Source organism: Culex quinquefasciatus, chromosome 2 (genome assembly GCF_015732765.1).
Source record: "Culex quinquefasciatus strain JHB chromosome 2, VPISU_Cqui_1.0_pri_paternal, whole genome shotgun sequence".
Classification (NCBI taxonomy): Eukaryota; Metazoa; Arthropoda; class Insecta; order Diptera; family Culicidae; genus Culex; species Culex quinquefasciatus.
In genome coordinates this window covers 160,171,471-160,195,475 of record NC_051862.1, presented here as the reverse complement: position 1 = coordinate 160,195,475, position 24,005 = coordinate 160,171,471, and the positions used below count along the sequence as shown (strand labels likewise).

Below are 24,005 nucleotides of genomic sequence, written 5' to 3'. Positions count from 1 at the left end.
AATCAGAAACTTTAAAAATTAAAACAAAAATAGAAATCGGAAAAGTATTCAAACAATTTCCAGGAATATCAATTTTAGTGAAAAGGGCAACTTAACTTAAAAATAGAAGAAAAGAGCAATGAAATTTTGCTATCAAAATGAAATTCTCTTAAGGGTTTAATTTACTTTGGATATAAATAAATAAATAAATAAACAGGCACTTACCGAGCAATATTTGGTCCTTTCTAATGACGACTCGGCCTTTTTTTGCCATGATAAATATTCCAGCGCTGCTTCAGGAACAGTAGATTGATGTCTTCTCCTAGCTTATTCCGCTCAGCATTTTGTCACTTGTCCGGATAAATTCTTCAAAACTAGGTATTTTTAGAATATTTTTTTGTCACTTTAAACACAGAAGCACTTTTTTCTTAGTCAGTAACATAGTCAAATTGAAGTTCCTTTAACGTTTTCAATGCTTTCGGATGCAGTTCAACACCCCGCGGTTCATAGCAATAGCAAGTCTAAAACTTTATTTACACTATTGTCATGCAACGACACTAAACACACCGAAACCCCCACCCCCTACTGATACTGCCACACCGCACTCGGCGCCTGATGCGGCCTGTGCCGCTCAATCGTAATGTTCTCGTCGTACACACTGTCCGCGTTGTAGAACCTCCTCAACTCCTCGATCGCCCGCTCCTCAATCTGCGTGTGCACGAGCGACTTCGATTTGATCTTTTCGTAGTACTGCTTCTGGCGGCGCTCGTCCTCCAGGATCTTGGTGAACTCTTCCTTTTGGGCTTTTTTGTGGCCGTTGGCCACCACCGTCTTGACGGTCGTCGGTTGAGCGGGGGATTTTGCGGCTGTGGCGCGAGGTAGAGAGTTGGATAGAGGGGAGGTGGCTTGGTCGAAGCTGGTGGAGATTTTGCGATCGCCGTGAGGCGACGACGGGAAGGGGATTGGTTCTGATTTGAACATGTCAGCGGCGGAGTTGTTGACGTTCTTCCAGGGGTTGGCGGGTTGCGGGGTGGCGTCTGGGGTCGTGACTTGGACGGCTTCTTTGGGCCGTTCCGAGGTGGAAGACAGTCGTTTGCGTTGCTTTTGGGACAGTTTTGGCTTTTGGATGGCGAAGTCGCTCAGGTTGAAGGTGTTGAGCCGGGCACTGTTGTAACCGGAGTCGTAACCGGTCGGATCGGGTTCCTGACCTGGGGAAGGCGTCTTTTCGAGGAGGGATTTTAGGTTGGAGAAGTTTTCCTGACCGCGGGTTTCACTTTTGATTATTTCGTTCACTTTGAGCGCTGTTGTGAAGGGCTTCTTTTTTGGGTCTTTCTTGTCGACGACCTTCTGCCAATTCTTCACCTCTTTCTCGGTTTTCAAGTCGTGACCATTTTCTACACCTGTTACTTTTTTCTCTTCACTTTTAACAATCGGAATCTCTTCAAACGACAAATTCCGAATGTAATCCATCGCTTCCTTCTCGTAATTTCGCTTCTCCTGCTGCAACTTCGTACTCTTTGGAGTGATCTTCCCCTTGGGGGTCTTCGCCTTACTCACCGCCGCGATCTCGCTAGCTTTTTCGTTTAAATCTACGCTAAAATTGTCCACAAACATCACCAACTCTTCATCGTCAACGGCATCCGCCGAAGGCGTAATTATCCGATAATCCGCCAGCTTGTAAAACTCCCTATAAAACTCGTCAACCATCTCCAGCACCGCCGGCTCGCACCCCTCCAGCGATCGCAACTCCAAGATCTTGGCCGCATTGACGGCGATAAACTGCATGCACAACTCCTTCAGCACGTGGCAATTGTACTGCAGCGCAAACTCCAACAGCTCGCCGACGTTGCGCAGGTTGATCCGATCGGCGATCACCACCTCGAACAGCGACTTCAACTCGTCGATGAAGAACTGATCGCACAGCGTGAGCATCTGGAAGAGGTAGCTTTCGGAATACTTTTGATCGCGCACCCGCTCATAGTCGTTGTCGTACAGGAAGTCCACGATCGTGTCCATGTACTCGAGGGGGACCGTCGTCAGGTTGACCGATTTGCTCTGAAAAAAAGATCAATTTGTGAAACTCTGCAGATGATCGCGCTGAACCGCTTCGCTTACCTCCGCCCAAGTCTGGCTGAACATCAGCTTGAAGTAGTCCAACCTGGACGTCAACACGCACTTGTGAGCACGAATTTCCTGATTGCCCTGCAGCTTGATCGTCACGTCCCTCAGTTCAGGGTACGAGTCCCTTGGCAGCTTGGGAAACTCCGCGATCTCCAACTCCTCGGAAGATCTGAAATACCAAACAAATCGTTACAACCTACAACAAATGCTATACCCAACAAACCCTCACTTCTTCAACGCCTCACCCAACCCGCCAATGTCCAGCTGCTTAAGCACCTTTTTCAACCGCGCCACCATCCCGTCCACCGACTCCCCATTCACCTCCACCCCCGGTTGAAGCCTCCGCACCAGCACCTCCACGTCCTCCTTCGAGATCAGCTCGTTCCCATAGATGTACCGAAGAATCAGCTCGAAAATCGGCGCCGCCAACCCCTCGTATCCCGCCAGCGAAAACTCCCGCTGCTCGGGATGCTTTTCGAGCAGTTTCCGCAGGTGGCGACACCGGTGGTAGATGACGAAGCGGTGCGCCGGAAAGGTTTGATAGTCCACGCGGAACACCACGTCGTGGATGCCGTCCTCCTCGTGGGATTCGGCCAGAAGCGTGCCAAAGTCGTAGTTGGACTCGACCAGCTCGGGCACGTTGAAGTAGCGGCGGCTGTTTTCCTGGGAAATAAATAGAAATTTTTTGCTTGATTTTAAATATATTTCGCATCTTGAAAATTTCATGGTCATTTTGTCATAAGTTTGGTTGTAGTCTCCTCAACAAAAAAAAAGACAATACTTTTGTCTGTTTCGTCCATACAACTTAAATCAGTTCCGTGGTTTCATAAATGCGACTCTTGGTTCAGAAACAGAAAGTTCTGGGATCGAATTCCGATCGGTGCCCTTGAAATTAGGAATTTGCAAATAAACGAAAATAAATCAGGTGGGATTCGAACTCGCACCTTTGGATTGGTGGTCTGGGACAACGGATGCTCCGATTTTGGATGTTCAAAAATGACCATCTTTGGTATGGTGGACATTAGGGTGTTTCAGAATTTCTGTATCCACTGAATGACGAGACAGAGCTTTGGTTTTATTCAGAAAAGTTGTGAGGAAAGCCAATTTTAGCTCCTTTGCTGAAGGGTATATCTTCAAAACGGGAAAGTACACATTCTAGACTACATTTGCTGAAAATGTCACGGATATCTTTTTTGTTTAACTTCTAAAATCTTAATATGAAAATGAGCTTTTTTCATCGTCTTTGAATATAACTTGATAGAATTGATCATTCTTTTTTCAATTATAAATGTTCGTTTTATTAAATTTGGGACATTTTTCTCAGAATGTGTACTTCTGGAGTTTTTTTGAAAAGGTCAAATAAACCAAATTTTTAGATTTTGCTTTTTGGGTGTTTTCAAATACCCCTGACTCAAGGCGGTTTCGAAAACACCCAAAAAGCAAAAACTGAAAATTTGGTTTATTGGACCTTTAAAAAAAAAACTCCAGACTTTCAGATGCTTCCAAAGCGAGTTCCAACTCCATTACTCCATTAAGGCTAGTATGCAGATCGGAAGGAAAGGGGTCAAGAAACAGCTTTACGAACAGCAGAACAAAGGAGAGGGAGCGATTTCTTGGGGTTTTTCTTCACCCTCTCTGACTTGCTTGCGCTGCCGCTGCTGCCCATTTGATTTTTTTCTTGACCGGTTCCTTCCGAAGTGCGTATACCGCTTTACAGTTAAGGAAGTTTTAGCCTATGATAAACAAACAAACAATCTTTTTGACATTTTGGCAGCTTGCCTGCTCTGTTTGTTTGCAGAAACGTCAGCCTGCATACATTTCAAGCAAAACAATTAAATTGCTCAAGTCAGTAGATGTTTACATTAGAAACGAGCAGGATAGACTCTTTGTTTACACTTCGACATTGGCCCAATTACATTGTTTTGTTAGATTTGGCTTTGTTTGCGAGTTTTCCGCAAACAAGTTTGAGAGTTTGGCAAACTGTCAAACACACAAAAGTGCGAGTTTGTTTGTTTGTTTGTTTGTTTGTTTACTTCTTTATAAACATTTCAAAATGGCGATTTTTATGATTTTTTAGCTGTAACTTTCGTTTTATCAGTCCGATATAATATACATATATACATAATATGTTCTTGGAAGAGAAATTCAGTTTCGGACCACTGTACCGAAGAAGACATTTGCATCATAGGGTTTTTTTTATACAAGTCTCCATACAATTTTGGCAGCTGTTCATACACAAATATTGTGTAATTATACATAATACTACACCTAGGGAAGGAATTTACAACCGATTTTGTGTTTTCAGCACGGTTGTAGATATTGATATGGAATATTCGTGACACTCATACATTCTCTTTAAATTACAAAAAAAATGTATCTCTAAGTAACAAAAATTGTGAAAATATGAACAAAATACAAAGTTTAATGATTATTCTGCTTTTTGAGACATTCAGTTTTTAAAGTCGTTCTGACTTCTGAACAAAACCAAATTCGGCTTATCGGCCGATTCTGGCCTATCGAGATTATTCAAGAAGGTATTAGACTATGACAAACAAACAAACTCGCACTTTATCGTGTTTGACAGTTAGCCAATCAAGCAAACTCGCAAACAAAGCAAAATGTATGCAGGTTGACGTTTCTGCAAACACATGCAGGCAATCTGTCAAACTGTCAAAAAGTGTGAGTTTGTTTGTCATAGTCTAATACCTCCTTCAGCAATTTTCTATAAAACTTTCAACATTGGCAAAATAGCTTTGGGACCATCCATGAAACACGTAATTTTTTTCAATCTCAACTCGCCATCTCGTAATCTATTGCCACATGCAAGAATAAGCCTGAATCTGGGTGCTGAAAAGACAGAATGCGTAACGTGATTTTCGAATGCTCCCCACCGCTCCCCACTAATACATCTGCACTACAGCTGTAAACATAAACAAAGTGGCAGGCCATGTTCAAGCTCCAGCGTGACATATATTTTAAATCAGGGTGACCACTCAAATTCCATTTTCAAATTCCCGACTTTTTCCCGACTTTTCAGAATGCTCAAATTATAGGCATTTATTATCTAAAGAATGATTTCAAACAAAAAACTTTCTAAAAGAACAGTCAATATTACTCACCGAAAAAAAATCTCAATGAATTTAGAAAAAATCTAAAAAAAAGCAAATTTAGGGAAAAAAACCAAACGAAAAATAAAAAAAAACAACAACAAAAATGGAATTTTATTATTATTATTCAGAGAAGAAACACGAACAATTAGTCTTTGAAAAAATAATCGAAAGTTCAACAATGTTCCATGTTATTTTTTAAATTGGCAAACGTGTTGTTTTTGATACTTCGTTTCAATGTTTTTGCCAAGTTTCCTTTTTAATTTTGTAATTTTTTTAATTGAATTTTTAATCAATGTTATTTTATCTAGTGGCCAGTAATTAACTGATTTTTTTGACAAAGAACTTTGTCCTAAGGTTTCTATACGTGGTGTCAATCCAAAATTTTCGCGAAGCGAAAACGTTACGTGACGAATTCCCCTCTCGGCAAATTTCCCCTCTTTTTGGTGCACGCTGGTTGGATGAACAAACGTTTCCCAATCAGTCAATCGAGAGACGTGAGATTGATGTATCTAAAATCACCCCCACTCCACCTCATAATTTTCGGATCGTCGACGAGCCAACAAAACTCGGCTCGGTCGGCCCCGAAAATTCATTCTATTGCTGGACGTCGACGAGAACACATCAGAAGCAGACGGCCTGGAGGTCCGGGAGCAGATGGCTTGGAGGCAAAGACCAGCTAAGACATTCCAGTCGCGGGAGTCGATCATTGCAACTGGCCACCACCTGGACTGTAGCGGCCGGAGGCCCCGCGGATGTTCCGGAGGAGGAACATTTGCCAAACCGTTAGGAGTTAGGGCAATATGGGTATCAAACTTTATGGTTTTTGATACTGGACATGAAATTTGACATTTCGGCAGTAGTGGCCACAATCCGGAGTGGCCGGAGGCCCCGCGGATGTTCCGATGGGGGGACATTTGCCGGACCGTAAGAGTTGGGGCAATATGGGTATCAAACTTTATGGTTTTTGCTACTGGACATGAAATTTGACATTTCGGCAGTAGTGGCCACAATCCGGAGTGGCCGGAGGCCCCGCGGATGTTCCGATGGGGGGACATTTGCCGGACCGTAAGAGTTGGAGCAATATGGGTATCAAACTTTATGGTTTTTGATACTGGACATAAAATTTGACATTTCGGCAGTAAAGGCCACAATCCGGAGTGGCCGGAGGCCCCACGGATGTTCCGATGGGGGGACATTTGCTGGACCGTAAGAGTTGGGGCAATATGGGTATCAAACTTTATGGTTTTTGATACTGGACATGAAATTTGACATTTCGGCAGTAGTGGCCACAATCCGGAGTGGCCGGAGGCCCCGCGGATGTTCCGATGGGGGGACATTTGCCGGACCGTAAGAGTTGGGGCAATATGGGTATCAAACTTTATGGTTTTTGATACTGGACATGAAATTTGACATTTCGGCAGTAGTGGCCACAATCCGGAGTGGCCGGAGGCCCCGCGGATGTTCCGATGGGGGGACATTTGCCGGACCGTAAGAGTTGGGGCAATATGGGTATCAAACTTTATGGTTTTTGCTACTGGACATGAAATTTGACATTTCGGCAGTAGTGGCCACAATCCGGAGTGGCCGGAGGCCCCGCGGATGTTCCGATGGGGGGACATTTGCCGGACCGTAAGAGTTGGAGCAATATGGGTATCAAACTTTATGGTTTTTGATACTGGACATAAAATTTGACATTTCGGCAGTAAAGGCCACAATCCGGAGTGGCCGGAGGCCCCGCGGATGTTCCGATGGGGGGACATTTGCCGAAACGTAAGAGTTTTGGCAATATGGGTATCAAACTTTATGGTTTTTGATACTGGACATAACAAATTGCATTTGGCCATTATCTGAAATTAAGCAGTTAAAGCGAGAGTTAAAATATATTGCTTATTAGGCAGGAAGTAATAAATAGATTACTGCGATACACATTTTTTTGTGCCACTGCGAAAATCTGTTTCTGGCAATTTAGAATAACTATCTCATCAAGAGCCCTGTAAAGGGTAGTTTTTATTGTCTGCTGTTCAAATTTCCTTTACTTCCACCGATTGCTTGCAACAGCCTTGCAATAAAATTCCCGCATCTTGGTAACTTACGAGTGGTGAAGGAAAGTAAATTGATTTCACTTCGATTTCTATTTCAGCTCCACTTGCAATTTCTGTCCCCTTAGTTCGATAGGACGGTTATTATAAGGGGGGAATTTGGACCGGACATTCTAATCGAAAATTTCAACAATCATCTTGCAAAGTTCTTTGTCATACTGGTCATGTGTAACATAACCACCTGCACCTTTTTTCAATGAAAATTCAGTTTGATATGATTTTATGTTATATTTTAAGCAAAATGTTTGAAGAGACAAATTTTTTGAACAATTTTTCAATAACTCAAAATTTTATGGATTATTTTTTTGCAATTTCAATATTTTCTTTATGTTTTCAAAACGTAAAAAAGTTTTTTAATTTTAAATTTTATTCGATATTTAAATTTTTCGAAAACTGTAAATCAAGCTTTATCCGTGGCATCTATGGTAGATAATTTACCCATACTCACAAAATAAAGTTCAAGGGCAAAATTTGAAAAAAAAATATAAATTACTAAATGAATTTAGTTAAACAATTAAAAATAATTTACCATAAAATACCATTGCCAAACTCAAGTTCGAATCTGTTTTCAAATATTAAATTATGTGACAAAATGAAATAGAATCATAACTCTAAGCTAGCCATTAGGCTCTATTTTTATATTAGTTTTTCATTAACTTTACCTATTGTTTGATGAACAAAAATTAATAGCGTTCATTTGATTCATAAATTTTTTTATGAAAATCTGTGTCAAAGACACCAATATTCATTAAAATTTTGAAAGGCTTTTCTATACTCATATATTCATATTGTGAAAAGACCCTTAAATTTAAAGTAAATTTCTAAAGCAGAAATGAGTGAATTCAATTTGAAAATTGTACAAAATATTACAAAAATATTCAAGAGTTAAAAAATAATTTTTAAACAAGTATGCTCAGAATTCCCGATTTTTCCCGACTTTTTGACAAAAAATCACAAATTCCCGACTTTTTCCCAATTTTTTGCGCATTGTGGCGAATTCCCGACTTTTTCCCGACTTTCCCGATTTCCCGACTTGAGTGGCCACCCTGTTTTGCTTCTGAAATTACTTGTTTTGATTTTTTTTTAACTGTTCATGTTTAAATTTTTGAGATTGTGGATCTTTGAAGCGCAGTGATAATGTTGGAGTAAAATTATTGAATATTATTTGGCATGTGCCATTCATAGCTATTGATAATTCATCGCTAACATAGCAGACATAGCATTTATAGAAATGTTAGCGAAAAATTTACCCAATCTCAATTAAGATCAATCAAGATTAGTTTACTTCGAATACCTCAAAAGCTCGACGCCACCGACAAAATAAATTATAGATCGATTACAATACTTGCCACTTCTTGGTATAATTTTGCGAACAGTAAATTGGTTCCGCTTTGACATTTCTAAATTGAGGCCGCTTTGCGAACCACTATTCTGCACCCAGGGAATAACTATTTTATGTTTTTGTTTTTCGATAAACTTTTTATTCATTAAATGTAAAATTCTATTTTTTTAATTTTCGATTGTCAATAGTCAAAATTTAGCAAACAAGTACTTACAGTTTCGTCTAACTCAGCTCACGATAGTTCAATGTTTGTCTTGTTATACAACAGAGAAAATTCGGTAAGTATTTTGATACACCCGTTTATTCAATTTGACATGTGCAGATTAAGAATGGCCATTTGGCAAACGATTCTGGATTTTGGCAAACATTTAAAAGCTCAGCATTCATGGTTGGTTAGTCTATCGTACACATCAGACTGTCGGCAGTCTATTTTTTTGTTTCATCAATTCAACGACGATCTGTAGCTTCGACTAGCAAAACGCATGCTTTTTCTCGAATTTTGACCATTTTGTTTTTTTACTAGACAGTAGAACTTTTAATTGTGAATCAAAAATTATCCGTACAATCCCAAGTTACTACGTTCAATTACTCTACACATGTACTAAGGAGATGGAGAAACACTATTGAGCTGATTATTTGTCAGGACCCAAAATATATCCAGCTTATGCATCCATCAACTTACCAACAACACCGCAAAGTTCTCCCCCTCATCGTCGCACACAAAGTCCACCACATTGTTCAGCCCCTTGATCCGCTTCAGCTCGATCCTCGTCTTGTTCGTGGTGCTCATCTCCTTCTTCGCGTACGTCTCCGTATACTCACTAATCTGAGTAACCGCCTGCGCGTTCAACTTGTGCGTAATCGTCCCGTGGTACAAATTCCCCAGCAGCAGCACCAGCGCATGGTTGTTACACCACACGATCTTCTCAATCTCCAGATTCCTCGACTGGGCAAACACACAGCGCACAAACTGACCACAATCCTCGTACCAGATGTAGATATTGCGGGACACGGTGAACGCCAGAATGCGCAGCTGTTTGCCCTGCTTCGAGACGTCCTCCTTTTTGGTGACCAGTTCCCCTCCGGACACGGAAATGCACTCAAACTTTTCCATCAGCGGATTTTTGTACGTTCGCCGTTTGAAGTTGTTGAAGATGTACAGATTGCTGCTTTTGGTGTAGACGACGATCGCGGCGTTGCTTGATTCAACTAGCTTGATGTCGGTGGCGATCGCGACCGGTTTATCTTGCTTGTTTGTCACGTCCGGGAGGAGGGAAATTGCTTTTGGTGTTAGAACGGGGTTTTGCTCCTTCTTCATGCCGAACTGGCCCACGTTGAGACCCCAAACGAAGACGTCCTCGTCGCAGACCGCGATCGAGTGGAAGTCTTTGGCGATTATGCGTTTGATTTTCTTGTCGCTGGAAGTAAATTTCAAAATTAATCACAGAAATGTTTAGAATATTGTTGAACCTTACGCAAAATTGTGCAATCCGCCAATTTCCTTAAATGTAAGCTGCTTTTCTGGAGGTGGCTTAATTCCTAACTGGCAGTGATTGTTGTCTCCACATGCATAAATCTGAAATTACCCACTCTATTAGCTTCTTAGCCATACTAACTATCTCAACCCATCCTTACACAATTACTACTGGACAGCAGTAGCGTGTGATGTTTCCCGGTGCTAACGTCCACGATCCGTTCCTCGGCGCCCCGCGTCTGAACGGCGATCCGGATCGGATGCACCACCGTGTGTTCTGCGCCATTTCCCAGCCGACCGCCCATCCCGTGCCCCGTTGCGTAAACCTCCCCGTCCCGGCCCAAGAATACACTGTGGTACGCGTTGATGGACATCCGTTCGATCGAGATGCGGTTTTTGCGGAAGAAGTCGATGAAGTCGGGCGTGTCTTTGCCCTCGACGTTGCCGACTCCGAGGTTGTAGTTGCGATTTTTGCCCCACACCATGATCTCGTGGCCGATGCCGCTGGAAAGAGGGTTGAGGAAGAAGATAGTTGAATTGATAAAGTTAAAATTAAAAAACAAAATTATATTTGGGTAATTCTCCGCCAACTCACACGAAATTGGAAAAATGTTGTCCCAACCCATTTTCGATTTACGTGAAACTTTACTCTAAGGAGTACTTTTGGTCACTGATCGCGAATTTAACGTAAATTTTTCGATATTTCGTGACGGAGTTGTGGTACGACCCCATTAAATTTTCAGCATTTTTCCTGAAAACAAACATAGCAGGCAAACTGTCAAAAAGTTTGTTTGTTTGCCGTACCAGGGTGACCACTCGAATCCCATTTCAAAATTCCCGACTTTTCAGAAACTCGTCATCGAAAAAAAAATCTAAATTCAATTTCATTGAATTAGTGTTTTTATTAGAATTTGGCAGTTCGGTTCCAGGATGTTACATTTGCAATTTAGAGATTTGGAGAACCTTTCAACAGAGATCAATTAATAAGCCTTTGCAGGGAGGGTACATATTTCCATGTTTGGACTTAGCGAACTGAGTGCTCTTTGAGGTAAAATATTTTTTGAGAAAAAAAACCCTAGATCTATGAGAGAAAATGAGTAATTCTTAATCAATAAAAAAAAAACAAACTTTAACAATTTAAAAAAAAAAAACAACAGAAATTGAAAAAAAACCTTAAAAGATAAACCAAATCATTGGAAGCACTTGAGCAACTCTCTATGAAATCGGCCGATTTCGACCATTTTTATTTTTTGTATTTTTTTATTTGACTCAAACTTTGTGGGGGCCTTCCCTATGACCAAATAAGCTATTTTGCGTCATTGGTTCACCCATACAAGTCTCCATACAATTTTGGCTGCTGTCCATACAAAAACGGTATGTAAATATTCAACAGCTGTAACTTTTGAGTGAATTTTCTGATCAATTTGGTGTCTTCGGCAAAGTTGTAGGTATTGTTGAGGACTTTTGAGAAAAAATAGGTACACGGAAAAAAAATGCAGATTTATTTATCAACTTTTTTTCACTAAAACTCAATTTCCCAAAATACGTATTTTTTGATTTTCGAGATTTTTTGATATGTTTTAGGGGACAAAAATCCGCAACTTTTGAGCCATAGAGAAACATGGTCAAAAATCTGCCACCGAGTTATGATTTTTTTAAAAAACAGTGATTTTTGGAAAAAATCGAAGTTTCATGCAAAAACAAGTTTGACATTATTTTTTAATGCAAAATTGAATTTGCAATCGAAAAGTACTTTACAGATTTTTTGATAAAGGGCTCCTTTTTCAAGATATAGCCACCGAAAATTTGATTTAAGCGAAATATTTGCAGTTTTTCAATATTTAAAAATAGTGACCATAAGTGACCAATTCCAAAAATATTTTTTTTTTAGAAGTTCAGAAAATTTGCTATAAATTTTCCAATCTTTTCGAAAAAAATATTTAGATTTTTTTTAAATCAAGACTAGCATTTTAAATACGAAACTATTGGCACTACGCCCCCCGGGGCATGGCCTTCCTCTAACGTGGGATTTCTGCTCCAGCGCCTCTGACGAGACAGGAGAAACCGGGACCGACGTTTTACTTCACCATCCGATAGAAGCTCAGTGGATAAGGCGGGAATCGAACCCGCGTCTCATAGCATCATCGGGATCGACAGCCGAAGCCGCTACCCCTGCGCCACGGAAGCATTTTAAATAGGCGTAATATTCAATGATTGGCCCTTTTAAAATGTTAGTCTTGATTGAAAGGAACCTTAAATTTAAGTTTCTAAAGAATAATTAAGTTAAATTTAATTTTTAAATTGTACAAAATATTAAAAAAATAAGAGTAAGACAAAAATGCATATTCGGTATTCCCGACTCTTTGTAAAGAAAAAATCACAAGTTTCCGACTTTTTCCCGATTTTTGGTGGATTTTGGCAAATTCCCGACTTTTTCCCAACTTTCATGATTTCTAGACTTGAGTGGCCACCCTGAGTTTAATACGATCGTTTTTTTTTTTGGAAATGTAGTAAGTTTCAAGCATAAATACTCAAAATTGCTATCAAAATACCCTGTTTTTTAAAGGCAGAATTTTATTTGCATTTCAATTTTTTAAGTTTTTTTAATACAAAAAAATCACCGTATTATTTGGAAAATACTAAAATTTTTAAAATTTGCCTTATGGGTATCAAACAAAGCGAAATTTCGCCTGCTTCAAACATACATTCAAATTATGTATGCTTAAGGCTACCAACTCTTGCTGAGCAAAAATCCGTACACTTTGCCGATATGACACCATGGTGTAAAAAAACTGTCAATGTATTATTTAGATAAATTAAATTTAATATATTTGAGAATTAAAAATATAAAACTGTGTCGTTTTTACAGCAAAATGCTATCAGAGTGCTTATGACTTGCACGTTTAAAAGTATTCATAAAATAAACCGTAATTTGAATCAAATCATTATGTTCTTCAATTTTTTTTTGTTAAACGTTTAAAAGTTTACGAAATGTCAAGTTTGTTTATCGTTCTTAGTGTTTTCACGAACAATTTTCCAGAGTTTTTTTTTTATTGAAAAGGTCTTAAAACATGTAAAACATAACATTTTATAGGACCTTTAAAAAAACTCTAGATTTGTTAATTCAAATGTTCAAATGTTTTCACAAGTTTTAGAAAGCCTTTGGAAATGGATAAATATATTTAGTAAGGAATTTCCAAAAGAACAATTCCAGAGTTTTTTTTAAAGGTCCTATCAACATATGAAAGACAATAGTTCAAAAACTCTAGAATTATTGATAATCAAGTTTGAATTGAGGAAACCCTAGAAAACTCTCCCTTTTTAAATCAAACTCACAGAAAAATAAAAATTTCTAGTTAACAAAAGCTTCGACCAAATCAAAAAAGCAATTCAATGATTAAAAAGTTGTTAAATTCCGTACAAATCCGTATTATGCGTAAAATTCCCTACACAAATTCCGGCCTGTTAATAATCCGCGAAGAGGTTCGAAAATCCGTATGGTAAGGAAAAAATCCGTACAGTTGGTAGCCTTATGTATGCTTCATATAAAACTTTGCGTCGTTTGATACTCATGTTACAAATGATAGAAATTTAAGTATTTTTAAAAAATACGATAAATTTTAGTAATTAACAAAAACAAAAACATAAATTTTAGTAATTAACAAAAATTGGGAAAATTTGAGTATTTTGAAAAATAATAAAGTGGAAATGCATAAAAAATTTAGTAAATTTTGAATATTTGGGTACAGTCCAGACTCGATTATTCGAAGCCTCGATTATACGATTTGTATGGAACTATGGATAATCGAATCACGAACAAAAAAAAAAACATTTTTCGTGTCTTTTTTCTATTTTCTTAAGGAGGCATTAGACTACGGCAAACACAAAAGAACTCGCATATTTTGACAGTTTGCCAGTTGTCTGCGTTGTTTTTTCGCAGAAACGTCAGCATACATAGATTTCGTCTGGTTTGCGAGTTTGGAAAACTGTCAAACGCGAAAAAGTGCGAGTTTGTTTATTTGTTTGCCATAGAGGAAAAAATCGTGACGTCAGAAATGAACTCTAATCACTCAAAGTTCATTTTGTGAGTGACTTTAACAGTTTGGTCTAGCTTTTCTCCTCTATAGTTGTGCGACCTAATTTTATTTTTTGCCTAATAAATTAAAATATGCATTTTTCTAATATTTCACCCCTGATTTTTTCCGCAATCTTGGATTTAAAAAAATCTAAATCACGTTAGAGTAACAGTTGACAGTCAAAAATAAGACAACGAAAAAAAAAATAATTTTCGTGATTCAATTATCCGAAGCCAAGGTTTTCGGATTATCCAGTCTTCACTGGACTGTCGAAAATTACGTTATTTTGTGCAAATTTTAGTATTTAAAAAAACCCAAAAAAATGGTATTTTGTGAAAAAAAAATTAACAGAAAAAACTATAATAAAAAATATTAATTATTGAAGTTACAAGCCAGAATTTCAGTATTTCTATGAAAAAAAACGTTACTTAATCCACCGAAAGGTGGTTGCTGCCTTCCTCCTAAAAGCCTTGCAACCACACACTACGAAAGCTTTGGCTAACGCTTACTTAGTAAAGACACTATACATCTGAGTGCTGCCATCTAGGTATGATAAATTTAATGAACCATTTGAAAGCACTGCAGTGTTTGTGTGCGTGCACTGAGAGTAAAGTTCCGACAGCTATCCGCCGGAGCTTTCAAATTATGTAAATAATGACCCTTTTTAGTATCAACCAAAACAGTTTTTCGAACATATCTTTTAAAGTACTGCACCAAGCCGGATGAAATTTAAAAAAGACTTAAAGAACCTGAAGGCAAATCCAAAAACATACATCCGGACAAAATCGGTCGAGCCAGTTCCGAGAAAAGTGAGTGAGAAAAAAAAATTCTACGTCCATCCACACGCACAGACATTTGCTCAGAATTTGATTCTGAGTCGATATGTATACGTAAAGGTATATCTGGGAGGCTTATTTAAAAAGTTCAATTTTTGAGTGATTTTATAGCCTTGCCTCAGTGAGGTGAGGAAGGCAAAAAAAAAAAACATTAGGAAATTCTTTATACACCCGTACAGTTGACATGCAATAGTATGTAACAAAATGGGTCACTACTGAGCCCGAATCCCAAATATGAGCTTGATTGGCTGCGACAGGACCTGGTCCTTTGACTTTCGCAATTAAAATGGGATTTAACCCGAAATCGGTGCGTTTTGTTTTTGCCTGTTTTGAGCCCTTTAACGATTTTTGCATTTTTTTAAAAACCTCAAGAGCTCAAAAAAAAATAGGAATGAACAGAATCTATTACACCGCCGCTAAAAACATCATCATTTTTTTTCTTCACTTTTTTCTGGCAGCACTTCCTGCAACTGCAGAAAATATTGAGGAAGGCGTCGCGACGCTCATGCAACCAAACAAGCTGATGGTTGCCAGAAGAGCTTGAAGAACAACATAATTTATATTTTCAGCGGCGGTGTTATAAATTCAATAACAATAGTTCACAAATCTTTTTGCACTCTTTGGCAAAGTTGTTGTCTAGAACACGAAAGTACACTACAAACATACAACTTCTAGGAAAAAATAAGACTTTTGATAGCAGCCTATCTGTATTTTTGCTTTATTTTTTTGAAAATTTGACTTAAAGTTTAAGGTTTATTTTTCCTGCTCACTGATTTTTTGAAAAATAATTTCGATAATAATTCATCCAACATAAAAGATACTTTAATTTCTGAACTTAACAAATACATAATACTGTTGCATATATTTTTTTTTTTTTTTGCGGATCGAGGTGGGATAGCCAGGATCAAGTCAGTCCAAGTCCGGTTGTGTAAAGGAATGGTAATGGTCGTGTCAATCACATGCGGATCGCTCGCACTCCATGGGAGCGGGGATTGAGGACATGATTGGGTAGGTTAAAATGAGATTGTGTTTGTGAGAGTATGTAATCGTGTAGTGATGTAAATAAGCTAAATCGAAACTTCGTGCTCAATCGCCGCCCCCAATGTTCATTAAAAACCCCATTTGCACAAGCTTCCCAAAATCAGAGCTGTAGGTTTGAACTGTCGAGACTGTTAAAACCTACAGAACTGGCCCCAAGGAACTCGAGCAAACGGGGTACACTATCCACGCACCAACGGACTTTTACTACGTGACCCTTAACTGTTCCAACAAAAGCAAAATTATTAAAATGAATTCATATGTTGAGGTTTAAACTCAATTAGCAAAGGTCATTATTTAAAAGAAGCAAAGAAACACAACACAAAGACTTATATAAAATGTTTTACAGTCTTGCAGTCCCCTGTCCTGTCACGTTCGTCAAAAGTCTTGTCAATTTTGCTGAAAATTAAAGTGGTTAGTGTTGCAGTTAATCGTATTCAACATGACCAGAAAAGGCAGGCCTGTAATACGATTATCATGCATGAGTACTTAGCTTTAAAGAGGACGACTCCGCAACCGCCGTCAGATGTCCTCGATCACCTTCGCCAGTATAAGTCGCAATTGGCCACGAGTTTGTCCTGGTCGCCCTTTGACCAGCTCCGCGGTGGGTTTCATCATATCGAAATCGGAATTCCATTACACTACGCAACCCGGCCGCTAGGTACGCTCCAGTTGCTCCGAATTTTCCGACGTCAGGCAGCATTCGATCATTCGGTTCCGTCTGGATTTATTCTTCAAAACTGTGGCACTGTAAATATTCTTCAAATAACTAATAAAGAACTATTAATATTTCCAGACACCACTCGGAAAAGATCAATGTGTAACATCTTTGACTGGCGCTAGTATGGGGAACAAATGCTCCCCTGCTCTTTCCGTATTGGTAAAGTGCATTACAAGCCCTCCGACCGTCCCATGCTTTCCATGGGGGCAAGGTCCCAGCCGTGCGGAGGGAAATACATAATACTGATGCATATATTTCAAGATTAATTAAATTTGAAAATAACTTTTATAGAGAAGCAAAAAGAAAAATGTTGAAGGCGTTTTAAAAAGTTTGTTAAATTCTGTATTCAACTTATTTATTCTTTTCCCGGTTAACCAATCGCATCCACGAGTTTATGCCGGTTTTTTCCCCGGTGAAATCAAATGGCCATCCTTGGTTAAAATCCAGAAAGAACGCTTTTGATTAGCAGTCGAATCTACAGATATCAAATTTCCCAACCAAATGAAATTAGTACTACGAAAAGATAAGAAACCACCCAACAGCTGATTCCACCAACTTACTTGTCTCTGTCCTTGTGAACGTTACTGCACAGCTGCAACGGGTTGACAAAGTCCTCATCCGGCACATCGATCACGGCCCCATGCTTTAGCAGCACCACGGCCACTCCAACACACCCGTAGTACATGGCCCGATGCAGTGCCGTGTGGCCAGATTCTCTGTCCTTGAGCGTGATGCTGGCCCCATGATTGATGAGCCACTCGGCAATCGCGTACCGTCCGACGGAGGCCGCCAAGTGAAGTGCACTTCGTCCCTGAAAGGTCAAACAACATCCAGTTAAAAGACTGTCCCTTGCAAAAGTGTCCCCCCAACCTCACCTGATCGTCCAGAATCTCGGCAAAGTTCCGGCACAGTTTGGCGACGTACGCGGCCAGCAACTCGTCCGAGATGGCCCGCTTTGTGAGGGCCGCCGTGATGGCATTGCCGTGGCTCGGCAGCCGGCACTTTTTCGTACACTCGTACTCGTGATTCCCGATTGTTGTAGACATTAGAGATTTTTTTTTTCTAATTTGTAACTCCGGACAGGCCAAAAATGGGCGAATTTCACAACACGGGCACACGCAACGAATCAAAACAAAACAGCTCCGCCGCGTCGTCTCGAATTCGACTCGATTTTGTGCAAAAAACAGGTGACGTTTCTGAGTTTTGGAAAAAGCCGCATCAGCGCAGAATCAGGGATGAAGTTGGAGCAGCTGACGGTAAAATCAACTGTGGTAAAAGGAAAGTCAAATATCGGGGGACGTTCCAAAATGATGTTTATAAAAATGACCAATCCAATAATCGATTTGATGAAAAAAAAATCTGAATTTTAACCTCGATTTTAACATCACTTTGAGTGATTGGGTCATGGAACTGCGAAAGTGAAAAAGACAGATTTTGTTTTTTGTTCAGCAATAATTAAAACATAGGGAAAAGCCGCAACAGTAATCATAATCAAGTAATTTTCTGGCATAAAGTTTGTAAATTTGAGAAAACTCTGTTATCCAATAACTTATTTTTATTTAGTTATTATTAAAAATTTAAGCATTCATGGAAACAAAATTAGAAATAAAAAAAACATAACTCAAAATATCTAGCAAAATATTCTTGAGGGTGCACAGCAACCAAGGAAGTTGTTGTCTTCTTATTCAAAAATTGTCAAACTTATAAGGACCTAACCCTGCACTCAGCCAAAATACGCTTTACCAGCCATACACTGAGCAAAACTTACACAGCTCAACGAAGTGTTCTACACATGATCTGGCCCTGCTGTACAGAGCACTCAAATATCAATCGCAAAACACTTGAAATTTCGGTGATTGGCCATGAAATAATGTCAATAGCCAAACACTTGAATTTTAAATGGTGTTGAAAAATAAAAGTACGTACAAGCGAATTACAGGTTCTCGCTTGCTAGTCGTGCACGCTACCACTGCGCCGGCCGGCCAGTTGAAGACGGGATAGTTTTTTGTGCTATTGGTTCTTGCCTCGCTTCTAGCCTTCGATGTCGAGTCGCGCAAAAATCAATCAGTGAAACACATTAAATTCATGTGGATAATCACATTGACTTTGAATAGTGCCTGTTTTGGGTAGATCTTAAGATCATTTTCAAGTGTTTTGCTCATCACTTTGAATAGTTCAAGACGGTGGGACAAATTCATAAGCAAAACAATTGAAAAGCTTGAGCCACCCGAATGAAAATAACATGTTAAAAAATACCAAAAAGTCAACCGCCCAAACACTTGTATTTGATAGTGGTTTGTATTGATGTTGAAACACAAACCAATTAGATCTACGATGTGACTTTATTCAATCATTCAAGTGTTTGGGCACTTGAATAAAAAGTGTGGCATATTTTCAGTGTAAGGATACCATATAAAAATTTTCCATACAACAACCATATAGATTTCATAGGGGTACTGAATGGATCATTTTTCCATAAGCAGACCTTATGAATTGAATTTACAATTTGTGTTACGTTCATAAGCAAACCTAATGAAATTCAAATTTTGTGAAGCTTTTTGCTTTTTGTTCTTGTATTGAAAACATATGAATATGACTTTCTCTCTCTTTAAATTGGGTACTAAAGCCCTATGCCAATTTTTATGTACAACGGTAAAAAACACGATTAAAAACCATTTCTGATCACTTTTTTTCATTTTAATGCAAATTTTTTTTTTGACAAGACAACATTTTTTCGATGGATCAACTATGGTCCCCTTGGAACAACCTGTCAAGTAGGAGCTTTTCTGTTAAGAAGGACCGCGAGGATAATTTTTCAAAATTGATTTAAAAATCCATTTTAAGCTCTTTATGGTCGTACAAAGGGTCATTGTACTCAGAAAAATAAGCTTTATCGCTGTGAACAATAATATCAGCAATCTAAGCTTAATTTTAGGACCCAATTGTTACGTTATTGATTTGACATATATTTGTAAGTTTATTTTCGTTATGGCCTATCTACAATCACTTAGCTTAGAAAATTTCACTTAGCTTAGGAATTTGAATCAATGGAAATGAATCTGAGTTTCTACAATGGAAAAGTAATCAAATTAGAAACTGACGTTTTGTTTGGAAAATTTCAAAATCTACGGTAAGTTGACGTTTCCATATCAAAGGTAAACAAACAACTGCATAGCAACGTATATCAGCCCAGCAAGTTTTCTAAGTTGATTGTGGATGACGAACGTAAGTTGCAGACTTTCCTAAGTAACTACTTTACTTAGATGTTCTAAGCTAAGTGATTGTAGATAGGCCATTAATTGGGTACTAAAGCCCTATGTCAATTTTGATGTACAACGGTAAATAACACGATTAAAAACAATTTCTGATCACTTTTTTTCATTTAATGCAAAAATTTTTTTTGACTCTAGTTTTGACTAGACAACATTTTTTCGATGGATCAACTATGGTCCCCTTGGAACGAGCTGTCAAGTAGGAACTTTTCTGTCAAGAAGGACCGCGAGGTTAATTTTTCAAAATTGATTTAAAAATCATTTTAAACTCTTTGTGGTCGTACAAAGGTTCATTGTACTCAGAATAATAAGCTTTATCGCTGTAAACAATAATATCAGCAATCTAAGCTTCATTTTAGGACCCAATTTACACAAAAATATCGGAATTTGTGATGTAACCAAATTCAACGCGTCTCCCTTTCGACATACGCGGGCCTGTTCGTGGAACTGCTTGCGATGATGGACCATGAGTTCATGATCGCTGAAGAATTTGTAGCACAGCGGAAATTGGAGCTGGCAAGGTCTAGCGCTTCTTCCTCCGATTCGAAGTAGCCTGTGGACTTGACTTGGCCGTCAGCTTTTGTTGGTCAAACCGTTGTTAGGTTCCTGTTTAGTAAAAGTTAATTAATAAAAATATCAAATCTAGCCAAATAAGACAGTAACCTTACAAATCACGTTTCCTCCAAACGTCCATAGCGGTCACGCCGATCCACTCTGTAGAGCTTCAGATCTCTCTCCGGAAGTTCCTAGCAGATGTCTCTGCCGAGGCTGGAAGATACCGAAGATGGTGATGCTGCAACTGCGATAGCTTTATTTCCCACCGTTTGTCCAACGCTGATCTGGTGATCAGGTTATAAACCGTGACTTTTCTGGACGTAACAACTTCCACCACACTGAAGCCATTCAAAATATTAATGAATTCAAAAGTTTTCAATTTTGCAAAATACATCAAAGTTTGATTCCAATTGAAAATCTGATGAAGCCTAAAATAAAGCCATTCGATTCAGCGTCCAATTTCCTTTACAAATAGCTGTCAAGGAAATATAGCTGCTCCTCCTACTTCAAATTTATTAGGAAAAATTTCCTAGCTCGACCATTGAAAAATTAGACTATGTAAATATTTTTTTCGTGATGCAATTATCCGAGCATTCGATTATCCGAAGTGAAATTTTTCCAATGCCTTCGTATCATCGAGTCTGGACAGAGGTCTGGACGGTATTCCAAAATTACATAAATCATAAAAGGACCATACAAAAACCAAGTGGACACTTTTTTGGAAATTTCTTCGTAGACAATTGTCCATACAAAAAAAAACCTTTTTTGTGTGGATCGTGGACAATCGCCATACCCCCCCCCCCCCCCTTCCCACTAATAAAAAAAACATATGTAAACAAAATGAAAAATTGAGGAGAAAGCCAGATCCGAGGCCAGATCCCAAAATTGTAAAAGATAATCGAAACTTGTTTTTCTACAAATTTGGGTTTTCTATCAAAAATATGACTCCAAAAGGTGTAATTAAAGCTATTTAAGAATTTAAGAATTCCTCAACGTCATCTCCGGACAACCCCACATTGCATTTCTGAATCCTACAGTTGATTCGGGTGACCCTCCATATTTTACAAAAACTCACAACGCCTCTGCCTTCCGCCGTCACTTTTTCCATCAGCTGTCAAACTCTCCCCGATTAAACGTCGGACATGTTTTTTTATTGTTTTTGTTGACGTTCCATAATTTTTCCAGCGACGTAGAATCTTTACCGAAGTGCAGGAAAATCGGCAAATTTTCCGTATTTTTCCTATCTGAAGCTAGTTTTGGTGAAGTAAAATGTTTTGTCTACATTCCGCGCTCGCGGCAGTGTTGTTGCTTTAATGAAAAAGACGACATTTCGTGAAAACTGCTCGTTAGAAAAATCTCAGCAAAAAAAAGTGCGTCGAAAGATTTTTTTTTTCTCGCTGTCCCCATTATTGGGTCACGGACACTTGGCAGCAGCAGCAGCCAGCGGAACCTAGTGAAGCAGAACCAAATTCATTTGCTCAGACCGTAACGAAAGGGTCTTGGGAGTCGCTATGACCGTTGTCTACCCGCGCAAGATGCTGTCCCGTTTCCATCCGTACCACGGCCAGAACATCATCCTTTTTGACGAGAACACGGTCGCGTACCGGAAGGCCAGCTTCGGGAATGCGCTTACGTTTAGCGAGAAGCCGCTGCAGCCGGGCGAGATTTTCCTGCTCGAGATCGAAAAGAACGAGCGCGGCTGGAGTGGCCACATGCGACTAGGTGGGTACACTTTTTGCTCGGTTCTTTGATTTGGAAATTGACCAAGTATTTCGTACTTTCAGGTCTCACCCAGCTCGACATCAAGCCCGCCTCCTCGCTGCAGTACGCCCTGCCGGATCTCGCAAATCTCGGTTCGAGTTGGGTTTACCCGATCACGCGATCCGTCGGCAACGCCACACCCCGGCCGAGCATCCTCGGCGACGGAATCAACGTGAAAACGTCACGCGGTGTGTTCCCGCGCAGTTTGCTCCGGCCAATCTCGCAGGACGGCGTCAGTGCGGACATTCTGCCAACGGACACCAACTCGCGAATCGGCATCATCTTCGTGCCGGTCGCGAACGAGGTGGACAAGGCGGAGATGCACTTTATCATCAACGGCGAGGACCAGGGACCGTGCACGACGGAAATTCCGTACACCAAGGGCGCCCTGCACGTGGTCATCGACGTGTACGGCACGACGAAGCAGGTCAAAATCATCCAGCTGTACGGGATCTCAACGCTGCAGAGCGCCTGCCGGGACGCGATCCTCTCGAGGGTGGACAAAACCGCAGTCCGGCAGCTCCCGCTCCCAGAAAGTCTCAAAGAATACCTGCTCCAGTACGGACCGTAGACGCACCGTCGTTCGCTTGCTGTAAGTGCCACCAGTCCTTCCTTCCTTCTCCACTTTTATCCCCCCGCAAAGCTTACGTAGAACTTCCATTCTCCCCTCTCTAAAAAAAACAAATTAGCGGTCAAACCGAACCTCCAAACAAACAATTCTGGGCAGATAGAAAAAAAAGCTTCTCATCCCTTAAATTGTGTAAGGATTTGCGATTCTGTTCAACTTCTCAAAAAGATTCGCGCTTCTTCTCCGTCGCGCAATCCAAAGCAATTTCGGAGCAGTGCGCTATATTTAAACGTAACGTTATTTACATATTTTGGTAATGTATTATAAATATATATATTTTTTCGCGTCTAAGTTAAGTATGTGATATACAAAACCCGTGAGTAGTGGAAATGGATTTTTTTATTTCCTTCACTTTTAGACTTTTAATAAAATTCAGGCTGCGTCGTTGAAAGCATAAATTTATTCATTTTCCTCACTCTTTATCGATATCTATGTAAGAATAAAGTACACTCCCGCATACACCCCACTACTATTAGGATTGTAAGAATGAATACATGTAGCGTAATAAATGGACGACCAGTGCGTTAGTTTTGTGCGCTGAAACGTATTCGAAATCCATCTAGTAATAGTTGAACAACATCGGTACACATTGCTCGAGCCACGTGACAAAACATCACTTTTTGGATGGATGGCCGCAAACATTGTATAGAGTAGGCCTGCCCAACGTCCGGCCCGCGAAGGCTGTTCATAAAACACTCAATAAATAAATTGAGCGTCAAAATTTAAAAAGAAATCTTGAGAACAAATTTTTATGATATTATAACAAAATATTAATTTGTTTTTTTTTTTTGCTTTTGACATAAAATGTTGCTAATTCAACGTTTTAATTAGATTATGCCTTTGTTTTTTTTAAATGATTTTTTTTTCACTTTTTAACATTCTTTATGTTTGAATTTATTTTTTATTATTGCTATATTGATGTTATAAGAATCATTTCTTAAACTTAAAAAATGGGCAAAAAGATTGCGAAAGACACTTAATTCAAATTACTCA

General features: G+C 39.4%; 2 protein-coding genes across 2 annotated transcripts; one reads left to right on the top strand and one right to left on the bottom strand.

Annotated features, from left to right (window-relative positions):
• Positions 1 to 482: 482 nt before the first annotated feature.
• On the bottom strand, positions 483 to 18,013 carry LOC6042866 (inhibitor of Bruton tyrosine kinase). The gene is made up of 8 exons (XM_038254060.1): positions 17,672 to 18,013; positions 17,357 to 17,607; positions 10,287 to 10,629; positions 10,127 to 10,227; positions 9,334 to 10,069; positions 2,330 to 2,763; positions 2,095 to 2,269; positions 483 to 2,034 (listed from the first exon to the last, which is right to left on the bottom strand). The coding sequence occupies exons 1-8, from the start codon at positions 17,840 to 17,842 to the stop codon at positions 562 to 564; spliced, it is 3,684 nt and encodes a 1,227-aa protein (XP_038109988.1). The 5' UTR covers positions 17,843 to 18,013; the 3' UTR covers positions 483 to 561.
• A 3,743-nt stretch (positions 18,014 to 21,756) lies between these two features.
• LOC6042869 (neuralized-like protein 2) lies at positions 21,757 to 23,525 on the top strand. The gene is made up of 2 exons (XM_001853595.2): positions 21,757 to 22,345; positions 22,408 to 23,525. Exons 1-2 carry the CDS (start codon positions 22,135 to 22,137, stop codon positions 22,953 to 22,955), a joined length of 759 nt encoding a protein of 252 aa, XP_001853641.1. The 5' UTR covers positions 21,757 to 22,134; the 3' UTR covers positions 22,956 to 23,525.
• The last annotated feature ends 480 nt before the right edge of the window (positions 23,526 to 24,005 follow it).